This window comes from Pelobates fuscus, chromosome 8 (assembly GCF_036172605.1).
Source record: "Pelobates fuscus isolate aPelFus1 chromosome 8, aPelFus1.pri, whole genome shotgun sequence".
NCBI lineage: Eukaryota > Metazoa > Chordata > Amphibia > Anura > Pelobatidae > Pelobates > Pelobates fuscus.
In genome coordinates this window covers 134645379-134660047 of record NC_086324.1, presented here as the reverse complement: position 1 = coordinate 134660047, position 14669 = coordinate 134645379, and the positions used below count along the sequence as shown (strand labels likewise).

General features: G+C 43.0%; 1 protein-coding gene across 3 annotated transcripts in view; it reads left to right on the top strand.

Moving 5' to 3' along the window:
- Positions 1 to 14669, top strand: part of SYT17 (synaptotagmin 17) — a 128022-nt gene that overhangs the window by 89642 nt on the left and 23711 nt on the right. For all 3 annotated transcript variants that reach the window (XM_063428855.1, XM_063428854.1, XM_063428856.1), the window contains one exon: positions 12689 to 12809. In XM_063428855.1, coding sequence (XP_063284925.1) covers positions 12689 to 12809 — 121 coding nt within the window. The remainder of the gene's footprint in view (positions 1 to 12688; positions 12810 to 14669) is intronic.

The following is a 14669-nucleotide window of genomic DNA, read 5'->3' as shown; positions in this document are numbered from 1 at the left end:
GTGCCCCAAATTTGAAGTAGGAGGACCGACCAAGCATCTTTTTCCATCTCCCGCTTCCTAAAATCGATGCCTTATATACACGTCCCCTGATAGGGGACGTAACAGGGATTAAACTGATAAGAATAGTACTACTTAACACACTACTCCTATCTGGTGGCACATTAGATTGCACGCGCAGTGCCCCAAATTTGAAGTAGGAGGACCGACCAAGCATCTTTTTCCATCTCCCGCTTCCTAAAATCGATGCCTTATATACACGTCCCCTGATAGGGGATGTAACAGGGATTAAACTGATAAGAATAGTGCTACTTAACACACTACTCCTATCTGTTGGCACATTAGATTGCACGCGCAGTGCACCAAATTTGAAGTAGGAGGACCGACCAAGCATAATTTTCCATCTCCCGCTTCCTAAAATCGATGCCTTATATACACGTCCCCTGATAGGGGACGTAACAGGGATTAAACTGATAAGAATAGTACTACTTAACACACTACTCCTATCTGGTGGCACATTAGATTGCACGCGCAGTGCACCAAATTTGAAGTAGGAGGACCGACCAAGCATCTTTTTCCATCTCCCGCTTCCTAAAATCGATGCCTTATATACACGTCCCCTGATAGGGGACGTAACAGGGATTAAACTGATAAGAATAGTACTACTTAACACACTACTCCTATCTGGTGGCACATTAGATTGCACGCGCAGTGCCCCAAATTTGAAGTAGGAGGACCGACCAAGCATCTTTTTCCATCTCCCGCTTCCTAAAATCGATGCCTTATATACACGTCCCCTGATAGGGGATGTAACAGGGATTAAACTGATAAGAATAGTGCTACTTAACACACTACTCCTATCTGTTGGCACATTAGATTGCATGCGCAGTGCACCAAATTTGAAGTAGGAGGACCGACCAAGCATCTTTTTCCATCTCCCGCTTCCTAAAATCGATGCCTTATATACACGTCCCCTGATAGGGGACGTAACAGGGATTAAACTGATAAGAATAGTACTACTTAACACACTACTCCTATCTGGTGGCACATTAGATTGCACGCGCAGTGCCCCAAATTTGAAGTAGGAGGACCGACCAAGCATCTTTTTCCATCTCCCGCTTCCTAAAATCGATGCCTTATATACACGTCCCCTGATAGGGGATGTAACAGGGATTAAACTGATAAGAATAGTGCTACTTAACACACTACTCCTATCTGTTGGCACATTAGATTGCATGCGCAGTGCACCAAATTTGAAGTAGGAGGACCGACCAAGCATCTTTTTCCATCTCCCGCTTCCTAAAATCGATGCCTTATATACACGTCCCCTGATAGGGGACGTAACAGGGATTAAACTGATAAGAATAGTACTACTTAACACACTACTCCTATCTGGTGGCACATTAGATTGCACGCGCAGTGCCCCAAATTTGAAGTAGGAGGACCGACCAAGCATCTTTTTCCATCTCCCGCTTCCTAAAATCGATGCCTTATATACACGTCCCCTGATAGGGGACGTAACAGGGATTAAACTGATAGGAATAGTACTCTTTAACACACCAGTCCTGTCTGGTGGCACATTAGATTGCACACGCAGTGCCCCAAATTTGAAGTAGGAGGACCGCCCAAGCATCTTTTTCCTTCTCCCGCTTCCTAAAATCGATGCCTTATATACACGTCCCCTGATAGGGGACGTAACAGGGATTAAACTGATAAGAATAGTACTACTTAACACACCACTCCTATCTGGTAGCACATTAGATTGCAAGCCCAGTGCCCCATATTTGAAGTAGGAGGACCGACTAAGCATCTTTTTCCATCTCCCGCTTCCTGGGTGGAGGAAGAGAGACCTTCAATGACATCAGTGAGGACAAGGAACAGGACATGGCTAGCTTGGTATCCAACCTTGTGCAAATGGGGAGTTTGCGGTTGTGCAAATGGACTGTTTGCAGTTGGTTTGCGGTGCGTTAAACGGGGAGTTTGGTCTGTCACCAGGCCCGGACTGGCCATCGGGCAAACCGGGCAAATGCCCGGTGGGCCGCGATGGCCACGGGCCGGGGAGATCCAGCTGGTCTATGCAGGGCCGGCGCTATCCGAGCGCCGGCCCCGCTGTGTTGCATTAAGGGCCGGTGGGGAGATCAAAGATCTCCCCACCGGCCCACATGCAATCAAACGCGGCCGCCGCCGGGGGAGAGAGGGAGGGAGCCAGCCTGCCTGGAGGAGGACCCGGCGGAGCTCTAACTTGCAGCTCCGCCGGGTTTCTCTCGCGAGATCCGGTCCGTTGCCATGGCAACCGGCCCGGTCTCGCGAGAGTGAACTCTAGCCCCAAAGGGCTAGAGTTCACTTACCACGAGGACCACCAGGGATGGATGTCAGCAGCCCCCCCTCCCCTCCAGGCTATAGGTAAGAAATTAAGAGGGGGGGGTATAATGTCTATTTAAAAAAAAAAAAATGTATTATTAAAAAAAAAACACATCAATATTGGCATTTACCTGCCCCTTACTACTAGAGGGGTTAAAATATATGTTTATTATTATCATTGTATGAGGGTGATGTGTGTTAGGGTATTATTTAGGGTACACCACCCTCATACAGCATCCTAACACACATCACCCTCATACATCACCCTAACACATCACCCTAACACACATCACCATCATACATCACCATCATACATCACCCTAACACACACCACCCTCATACAGCATCCTAACACACATCACCCTCATACATCACCCTAACACACATCACCATCATACATCACCCTAACACACACCACCCTCATACAGCATCCTAACACACATCACCCTCATACATCACCCTAACACACCACCCTCATACAGCACCCTAACGCACATCACCCTCATACAGCACCCTAACACACACACAGCGCCCTCACAAATCACGCTAACACACAGCACGCTAACACACACAGCACGCTAACACACACAGCGCCCTAACACACTCAGCGCCCTAACACACATCACCCTCATACATCACCCTAACACACATCACCATCATACAGCATCCTAACACACTTCACCATCATACATCACCCTAACACACATCACCATCATACATCACCCTAACACACATCACCATCATACATCACCCTAACACACATCACCATCATACAGCATCCTAACACACATCACCCTCATACATCACCCTAACACACATCACCATCATACATCACCCTAACACACATCACCATCATACATCACCCTAACACACATCACCATCATACATCACCCTAACACACATCACCATCATACATCACCCTAACACACACCACCCTCATACAGCATCCTAACACACCCCACCCTCATACAGCATCCTAACACACATCACCCTCATACATCACCCTAACACACACCACCCTCATACAGCATCCTAACACACACCACCCTCATACAGCATCCTAACACACATCATCCTCATACAGCATCCTAACACACATCACTCTCATACATCACCCTAACACACATCACCCTCATACAGCATCCTAACACACATCACCCTCATACATCACCCTAACACACTTCACCCTCATACAGCACCCTAACACACATCACCCTCATACAGCACCCTAACACACATCACCCTCATACAGCACCCTAACACACACACAGCGCCCTCACAAATCACGCTAACACACACAGCACGCTAACACACACAGCGCCCTAACACACTCAGCGTCCTAACACACTCAGGGTCCTAACACACTCAGCGCCCTAACACACTCAGCGCCCTAACACACTCAGCGCCCTAACACACTCAGCGCCCTAACACACTCAGCGCCCTAACACACTCAGCGCCCGAACAAACTCAATGCCCTAACACACTCAGCACCCTAACACACACTCAGCGCCCTAACACACTCAGCGCCCTAACACACTCAGCGCCCTAACACACTCAGCGCCCTAACACACTCAGCGCCCTAACACACTCAGCACCCTAACACACACACACCACCCTAACACAGCGCTCCAACACACAGCACCCTCACTCACACACACAGAACCTTCACACAGCACCCTAAAACAGACACACACACATCACCCTCGCACAGCACCCTAACACACACACACATCACCCTCACACAGCACCCTAACACACACACACATCACCCTCACACAGCATCCTAGCACACACACACACACACTGCACACCTCACACACACAGCAGCCCCCAAACACGCTGCACCACTCACACACACACACAATACTACACACCAAACATATATGTATATATACTACAGAACCCCTCACACACATACTGCACCCCTAAACACATTAAATTCCAGCCAAACAATAGATTCCTACCCAACTCTGGATATCTACAGATATACACACACTAGATCTCTATATACACTCTGAATCCTCTATACACGCACACACACACACTCACTAGATCTCCTATACACACTCCTGAGTCCTTCAAACACACACTAGATCCCCTACACACAGACGCTGCACCACCTACACACACACACTACATTTCTGACATACACACTCTGGATCCCCTATGCACACACTAGATTCCATGTAAGCAAACACATCGTGTCTCCATAAATGGGATACAATGAGTATCCCAATTATGGAAACCCCTGAGACAAGTTTCAAGCAAACAATGCAAGCATGCTATTAAATTTGCTTGCACTGTGCAGAACAAATACAGGGCCCTTTTCTCATGCCCTGGAAGAGCATTGAACCAACATGCTCACTTTGAGATGGGGCGTGCTTGTCATTGGGGATGACAAAACACACCCTATCTGGCCCCGCCCCCTTTTCAGTGGGCCGCTGTGAACAAAAAATGCCCGGGCTGAATTTTTTTCCCAGTCCGGCCCTGTCTGTCACTGTGAAGCGGGCGTAACCCTTACATTACCTGATCGATACATCATACCTGATGTTTTAAAGCAGGTTATTCGAAACAATTTAGGAATGTTAGGTGATTTATGCCCTTTATGGATTAAAACCAGACTCTGCATCAACTATGTAATTTTCCATGGGAGTTTTGCCATGGATCCCCCTCCGGCATGCCACAGTCCATGTGTTAGTCCCCTTGAAACAACTTTTCCATCACCATTGTGGCTAGAAAGAGTCCCTGTGGGTTTTAAAATTCGCCTGTCCATTGAAGTCTATGGCGGTTCGCCCGTTCGCGAACATTTGCGGAATTTCGCGTTCGCCGTTTCGCGAACCGAAAATTTAATGTACCCTGGCTTTGATATGGGTTTGTAGAAGTAGGAATACTTTCAGTCCAATGCTAGTTAGCTTCTCATCTCCGGGAATTATAAATGCATCTATCAGAACTTCACTTAAGTCCCATCTTCTCAGTTCCCACCTCACTAGCTGGTTTCCACCAGTCCATTCAATTTACTTTCCATAATACATCTGTTCACATCAGTTACCTATGTCTATCTTAGCAATATAAGTAGAGCTTCTCTTCTTTACACTATTCAACATCTGACTCCATTGTTCAATCTCTAAAGGTCAAGCAGACACAGAGTTCCCCATCACTGTTCTCCTTAACGCCACTGGTGGCATCAATGCTGTAATATCACTGTCACTAGGTTATATCAATCCACACTTAATAATGCCTTCAAAATAACTGGATCTCGTTTTTCAAGAGATCTCCAGTATTTCACATACTTTCTACGTTCTAAAACATTATTTGATACATTGTGTTCCCTTATATTCCTCACTGTCACAGATTGATTCTGATGTTTATAGAAGAGTACAATTAATATTCAGTAATCAACCGTAACATAATCTGAGCGGTGGGCAAGGCTTTCAAAAAAGCATTGCCCCGCCCTGCGGAGCTCAGTATGCGCAGTGACTTCGCCGGGTGAAGATGGATTCATTTTTTTAGCGTCTTTTTTTTTTTTTTTTCAGCTGTTTTTTTTTTGCGCTCTGGTTTTTTATTTTATTTTAAGTTCGATGGGTATGATGTTTTTTTATTTGGCATTTTTTGGGGATGAAAAATTAAGATTTTAGAAAAAAAAAAGACATCAAATGGTAAGTTTTATTTTTCTTTACAGATTAGTTATTTATTCCCCCCTCACTATTTTTTTCATTGTGCATAGATTGAGTTACATGGTGGCCTAGGATGCCACAACAGCAGGCATAGGCTTAAACAGATATGGAAATGCTTTGTTATGACATTTGGGAGTACAGCACATTTTTTGAGAGGGGATAGGTTTTTATTTGGGTGGGGGGGTGACTAGGCCCCCCCACATTCTTATTTAGGGCCCCCACCCACCGCACAGAGGTGGGGGCTGGGGGGGGGACAGTAGGTCCCCCTCTTATTGTTATTTATGGCCCCCACCCACCGTGCAGGGGTAGGGGCCAGGGGGAGGACAGTAGGTCCCCCCCACATTCTTATTTAGGGCCCCCACCCACCGTGCAGGGGTAGGGGCCAGGGGGAGGACAGTAGGTCCCCCCCACATTCTTAATTAGGGCCCCCACCCACCGCGCAGGGGTGGGGGCCGGGGGGGAGGACAGTAGGTCCCCCCTTCTTTATTGTTATTTAGGAGGGGGGGTTACTAGGGTTTTTTTTGTGTTTGTTCTTTTTAACAGTGAGCAACCACAGGCTGCTCACTGTTTAGTAGATATGCCCTACCTGCGGTATAGAGAGTAGGGGCATTCGGGAGATTTTAATCTCCTTTATGCTATTATGGGGGTCATATTGACCCCTATAGAGTGAGGGAGGACATGGGGGTCTTAGGAAGTGGTGGGGAGCACTGCTCCCTGACGCTTCTATCTTTACATATTACAAGGAGGGAGCTGCGAGCCGGTAGTTGTAATAAACTGAACGAACAAACGAACACTGATATTCAGTGTTTGTTTGTTCGTCTGACATTTCTATTCATTCATTCGGCTTTCTGATGAATGAATGAATAGATGAAATTCCCGTTCGCATGCCCAAGTGTTAACTGAACATGTGCGGGAATCTCACAGCACTATCTAGTGTGGGCAGATGACGAGTCCCACAGGGACTTACTCTACCCACACAAAGATGGCGGTGCCCCGGAATATAGGTCGGGGCAGAAAATAAAGAGAAAAAAAATAGGTAATATAGGGGGCCTAGGGGTATTTGGGGGTGACTAAGGGGTCAGTTAGATGTAGTGGAGTCGGGAGGGAGGTTAAAAAAAAACGGGATTCAGCCATGACAGTGCCGCTTTAAGTCCACTTCAGCCATCCAATGGCAATTCTGTGCAGATTTTCATGCACAGCATACCATTCTGGAGAACTGGGACAGGGTTCTTCTGGCATCTTAACCGCTGCATTGGGCTGTAGAGATTATGATGCTTGTTCTCTAACCCTTTAAGAGAACTGGTGTTATTCAACTTTAATGGAACAATCCATAGGGGGAAAAAAAAATTCAACCATTTAGCATATATACTCTACAAAAAGTATCAAGTTAATGTTTTTTGTATATTTTTGAGTGGTCTGAAAATTTTGCTTACATTAACTGCAGTACTAGTTTCTGCAGCTACTGCAGTTGTAAGCCTTCTTTTTATCCAACACAGACTTGAGAAACATCTGATCAAACAAAGTCCATCACAGATGGGACAGACCTTTCATTGAGAAGATTTGCCAACACATCATCATGCATGCATATGACGAGCCAGCTTTTTGGAATAGCAAGGTTGCATTGTTCAATTAGAAAGCCCCGAAAGCGACTCTTCCATGATGAACTATAATTCAAAGCAAGCAACACTGAGCCCTTCTAGCTGTCTCATTGACAGCTGGGAAGGTGTGACAAAGTTAGTTTATAAAAGCACCACATTTTCTTCAAATAGACACTTTTATTAAATAAGCCTGCAGGGACAGACAAATTAACCCTAAAATAAGCCAGGAAGCTGAAATGCTTTATATGCTTGTAGTATTTCTTTAATTATTATTTTATTATTTATATAGCGCCATCAGATTACGTAGCGCTCAGCGCTAGTTATTAGGTACTGATGGCAGCATTATGTCATTGGGGACGAGAATATCTCTAAGACTGTGTAATGTTATGGGCATATTATATCTGTGTTAGCGCGCAGTTCCAAAAAATAGCCCCTGCTGTGTCCTTCTCATTGGCCATATATTTTATTTATCAAATAACAATATTTTATACATTATTAGCATAAATATATGTATTGATTAAATACATTTTCTTTACCATTACTAATAATAAAAGCACATGTTTTCTTAATGAAACATTCTACCTGTATATAACTTGTTGCAAATTTTCGGTTTAGTACCAACCAATATTTAGAGTGCCTTTATTAGCCTTCCATGTTAAACGCCACAGTTAATCAATAGATTCACTATGTATACGGATGCATCAATTGACTCTTCCTGTGACCCCTTATTGAATATCAGGCAGATAACATTTAAACAGTTTTTGATCATGCATTTGTAAATAATAAGTAATTGGTTGAGATGTGGTGAGATGTTTCTGATAACCTTTACACAACTAATCCTTTACCTTAGTACGGGCCGGCCTGTTCCTTGACATTTACAGATTTTCTGGCATTTATTTAAATACAGAAGGCACATGCCTGTCCTTACGTGTTACACATAAACATGGATGGTGATGATTCATACAGTTCAATGATATCTCACATTTACATGCCTATTCACTTTGCTCACTAGACTCGTATATGAAAGATCAATACTTTTTGAATCAGAATTGACAAAAAAAAAAAATCAAAGCAAGATTAAGATTTACCGCTTGTCAATATGATACAACAGAGGAATATTGGCACTTCTTGATGATGATGTCTGCCTCTTTACCTCTTCTGGGGTTATCATATTAATTTAAGAGGTCTGAATGTAAGATAAGTTTTTATTTTTCCAAAATTCCAAAAATGTGTATGAAATTACGCAAATTCACAACACACAAAAGATCGTTATTGTGAGCTGATATTAAAAGTTTGAGATGAGGGTATTTTTTTTTAAACAAGCACCTAAAAGAAGCTATTACATATGTTATTCATTTTTATCCATGTACAATGCTGCGTTTTTGACTTTTCAATGAATAAAGCAATACTATGGAATATGTCATGAAAGATAATTTATTATTGCTAAATGGTGGAAACTCAATGCAAGGGGGTTAGCCCAATTCTGAAAAAGCCCAGCCTTGACCCCAACTCCCCATCCAACTACCGCCTCTCGCTACTGCCATTTGCCTCCAAGATCCTCGAGAGAGTTGTGTACACCAGACTGACTGACTTTCTCAAATCCAACTCTCTGCTTGACCCCCTTCAGTCTGGATTCTGCGCTGGTCATTCTGTTGAAACGGCTGTGACCAAAGTATCCAACAATTTAATTGCTGCTAAATCTCACGGCTGCCTTTGACACTGTTGATCATCAACAGCTTCTTTGCATTCTCCATAATTTTGGTCTACGGGATACTGCTCTCTCCTGCCTCTCCTCCTACCTCTCCCAGCGCTCTTTCAGTGTTTCTTTCTCGGACTCTGCCTCTTCCCCCCCAACCACTCTCTGTCGGCGTCCCCCAAGGTTCTGTCCTTGGTCCTCTACTGTTCTCTATCTATACTGCCTCCCTTGGTAAACTCATCAGCTCCTTTGGCTTCCGTTATCATTCCTATGTGGATGACATGCAAATCTACCTGTCCTCTCCTGATCTCTCTCTGCCCATCTTGACTCGTGTCTCTGACTGCCTCTCTTCGATTTCCAACTGGATGGCTGTCCAAAACAGAACTTCTGGTCTTTCCTCCCTCAAGTGTTACTACTCCCGTATCTGTCTCCCTCCAAGTCAATGGCGCTATCATCACCTCTACCTCGCAGGCTTGCTGCCTGGGTGTTCTTTTTGACTCCAACCTTTACCCCTCAGGTCCAATCAATCGCCAAATCCTGTTGCTTCCATCTCAAAAACATAGCGTGCATCCGCCCCTATTTAACCCCAAATGCGGCTAAGGTGCTGGTCCATGCTCTTGTTCTCTCTCGCCTAGACTACTGCAATACCCTTCTCAGTGGCCTTACGTGTTCCCAGATTGCACCGCTGCAATCTATAATGAATGCGGCGGCGAGGCTCATTTTCCTGTCCGCTCGCACCTCCCACGCCTCCCCCCTCTGTCAGTCCCTGCATTGGCTTTCAGCTAGATATAGGGCTCAATTTAAAATTCTGGTGCTTACTTACAAGTCCCTACAAAATGCTGCTCCAACCTACCTATCCTCCCTAATACACAAGTATGTCCTGTCGAGGCCCTTACGCTCTGCTAAAGACCTACGTATATCCTCTGTCCATACTCCCAGCTCTAATGCTTGCCTCCAAGATTTCTCCAGGGATGCACCTCTTCTGTGGAATGACATACCCTTCTCTGTAAGACTTTCACCCAGTCTCCACTCATTCAAAAAATCATTGAAAACTCACTTCTTCAAGAAAGCATATCGCCCACCCCATGACTCCTCTCTTGCAACTGTCAAATATCACTTACTAAGCCCTCAGTAAATACTTTTGTAGCAGCCTACTTCGTACCCCTACTTTTACCCTTTGTGTCACTATACCCCACTCTTTCTAGAATGTAAGCTCATTGAGCAGGGCCCTCCACCTCTCTGTTCCTGTTTGTCCAGTTGTCTGGTTACAACTACTGTACATGTCTGTTAGTCCACCCATTGTACAGCTCTACGGAATGTGATGGCGCTATATAAATAATAAGATACTAATAATAATAGACAAACCCCATTGTATCATCTCTACCATGGAATATCATTAATCTTTATGGGGTTAAGTAAATGGAGAACTTGGAGTAACTGGTAACACACTGACTTTTGATCGCACCAGGGAATCATTGAGAAACTAAAATATCTTGCGTAAAATACTGTGTCTGTACCCTTTTAGATGCCATAAATTGTGTCAGAGTGTTGTTGTATTTATCAATCAATATCAACTTTATTCTCTGAATACAAAAAAAAACATATACTGTGATCAGGGTTGCCATCAGAAATGTTGGGGCCGCTTACACTGCTCAAGGTCTGTGCCCCTGAGTCCGCCCACAAGGCCTACCTTGAGTCCACCTTGAGATGCAGTGTGTGTGTTTGTGTACTCTATGCAGTGTGTGTGTAGTAAATTAAATGTGTGTGTAGAAAATGAAGTGTGTGTGTAGTGAATGCAATGTGTGTGTAGTGATACAGTGTGTCTAAAGGGGATGAAGTGTGTGTGTGTGTGTGTGTGTGTGTGTAAGTGATGCATTGTATGTGTGTAGGGGATGTAGAGAGTGTGTGTATGTAGTGGATGAAGAGTTTTTGTATAGTGGATGCAGAGAGTTTGTGTAAGATGCTAGGGATAGAGGGTGTGACAAATTGCCCTTCGCCACTTGGTCCTGGTGAGGCATGCTTGCCAGCCTCTTGCCTTGGGACAATGGCCCCTGGGATATTGTGTTCTTTAAAAACAGTATTGGGGCTTATGGACTTTTATTGGACTGTGCTGGCCCTTTAAGAACCATCTGGGGACATATTGAGACTTTGTGTGACAATGTCCAACTATGTCCCCAGACCTTTCAAATCCTTTGTGCATGGCTTTCTCCCACTTGGTTCAGTAAATGGGGCTTACTGAACCAAGTACTAAACTGGCGGACCACACAGAAGTGGAAGTGTGCAGGCAATTTACCTCCCAGGCTGGGAGCCTGCTGTAGGTAAATTGCCGACCACTGGGCGGCCATCTTTATTCAGCCGAACGCGGTCAGCAGTGTGTGCAGCCAAATCTATGGAACTGTTTTCGGAACTGAGATGTAGTGATTTGGGTGCTTGTAGTGGTCCTATAGTATGGCTCTGTTTTTCATAATGGTATAGTATATATATATATATATATATATATATATATATATATATATATAAAACCAATAGAACTACACTGAACAATATTTGAGAGAAACAGGCCTTTTGTGTACATAGAAAAAGTGGGACAGCCAGAAACTTTTTAAAACTTAGATCTTTGAGTTCAGCTCATGAAAAATGGGGGCAAAAACAAAAGTGTTGCGTTTATAATTTTGTTCAGTGTAATTCTAGCACAAAATCAGGGCCACTTTGTCTAATGGACAAGTCAATTTTTGGCATCTTTTTAAAAAAGGTTGAGTTTTAAATAGTTTCTGGCTGTCCCACATTTTGCTGTTTCCCATCAGTCATCACTTCAGCACCTGATAGAAGCAATCACATTGTAATGATAGTCAGGACATGACAATGGCACCTAGATTTAAAAGATCCTTGAAGAATCTTGCTTATGTTCTTCAGTAGACCTCCATTTTGTTCTCATAAACATGTATGAGAATGCACAAGTGACATGACTCCTCGGCAGGAGCTGAAGATAGAGCTGAACTGGTGGCACTTTGAAAGAAAGAGCTTCAGGCTTCTGTACCTACATTACATTTCCCATACTCATCTACCACTCTAAGTGCCACCATGCAAGCTGTTGATAGGTGCTGCAGAAGTCAGTGGTAGGCACAACCTCTGTTTACTTGAGACTGCTCCTTTATCTGCCTACATAAAAATTGGGGAATTTTAAGTGTGTGACCCCAACAATGTCTTAGGTATTTTTATTTTAAGATGGACTAATGAAGGGAGAGGTAACTGGGAAGCAAGACACAATTATTGATGGATAGACAATTAATTAATAAATGAAGGACAATAAGTAGTGGTAGAACATCCATATGATTCTTTCTTTTTATATTTTCTCCATTAAGAATGAAGTTGAGCTGGGAGAATTACTTCTGTCTCTTAACTATCTGCCAAGCGCTGGAAGATTAAATGTGGATATTATACGAGCAAAACAACTTCTTCAAACAGATATGAGCCAGGGATCTGGTAAGTCCGTTACAGTCTGGCCGGTTTGTTAAGACAATACCTGCTACGATAGCTCAGTGGTATACACAAGCAGATTTACAGTACATATGATTATACTGACAGCAATGTATTTCACTTTAGCTGTCGGTGTCTATTTATAGAATATTTATTAATATAGATGCCTGGCTAATGGCAATCACATTGTAAAGTAGACTCTTATGTTTGTCTCATCATCTTTGCCTCTGTTAATGTTCTGTTCCTCTGTGCTCCATACTTCCCAATATTTGAAATGGACAAATGAGGGACACTTTAATTTTAGGAGTGTGAATGAGGGTGTTTGCCAGGCGCAAGTCTCTTCTAAGATATTTTAGGTAACTTCCCATAACAATTTATGCAATTTAAATTTAATTTGCAACAAGAACAATGTATCGTATTTACACAGATTGATTGCTACACATTTATTGTAGTTTAAAGACACATTACTGGCAGTATTATTGTGTTATAGCTCTGTTATACACACCAACACTATGGAGCTCTTAAAACAGAGGAACATTAGGATAGAGATGAGGGACATGAGAGATTTGTGCCCAAAATAGGGACTGTCCCTGCTAAATAGGAACACTTAGGAGGTATGGAACTATGCAGCATCTCATAACACTTCCAAGCAATTACCAGACCATTTTCTAACTGCCTGGTCATCGCGTGATGTTAAATATGTTTAGCAATAAGTTCTTTCAAGAAAGCTTAGAGAATAAATGAATTCTTGCCATTTATGTTAGTCTAGCTTTAGCTATGTCTCATTATGGCTTTGTATAGCACACGCACTGGGCATGCTTTGCTTCCAGGCATTCAGAACCTGCAAGGACAGCCTGTAAGGAAATAATAACACCTTTATCGATCTTCTAACCCCATCTCAACTAGCACTACTTTCAGTCCGCAACATCCATAAACCCACTCATTTTCAAATTTCCCTGTATTCTTTTCCCCAAACATTTCAATTTTAGTAAAAGCTAAATGTTCCCTTTCTGGTTAACTGCTTTCATGTTATCATTAGTAATTTTTTTGTCATTTGCTGGATTGAAAAATACTAATTTCAAATCTGACTACTAGTATTTATGGAGAGAAAAATCACATTGCTCCCTTTTTTTCCATCATGTTTATGGTCATTATTGCAGGGGTGTTTTTTTTACTTTTTTTAAAGTTTAGTTTCAAATATAAAACATTTAGTTTTCTTTATTCCCATGTATTTGCATTATCATTGTTTTAAAAACAAACAGTGTACATTCACCTGTGTGTAGATAGCAAACACACTTAGTGGGTATTGGGTGAAACAAAAACACAAATTACCCTTAATTAACTGTATTGTAGATAAAGGATTCCTCTTATATCCTCAAGGCAATAACAACAAAACACCCAAAAAAATGGCAATCTACAATACAGAAATAATAGAGAAGGACATAGCGCAATACTGTTGCAAAATAATATAATTGTGGTTTAAATGATTGCACTCACAAAAACAGTTTGATTGAAGGCACATCAAATATACTGCTGTGAAGAATTCAGGACTTGTGGACCATCAGAATCATGCATAGGAAGAAAGAAAGAAATAATAGTGCAGAGTATCCAAGTAAAAAAAACACACTTTATTCACAAATGCACTTACAGAATTGCAGTGTCAAGTAGGCACATCAAGGTTCAGATGGAATGGTACATCCCAGTGGAAAAATCCAGAGGAGCAGAAAAACCAGGTGCATAAATAAAATCAACAATATAATAAAAAGTATTAAAACAAAAAACTCTAGCACTAAAGGAAAGCCCTACGCGTTTGAGCCCTACTCAGTGAGTCGGCTTTTTCGCGCCAAACCGGACGGATTTAAAAGG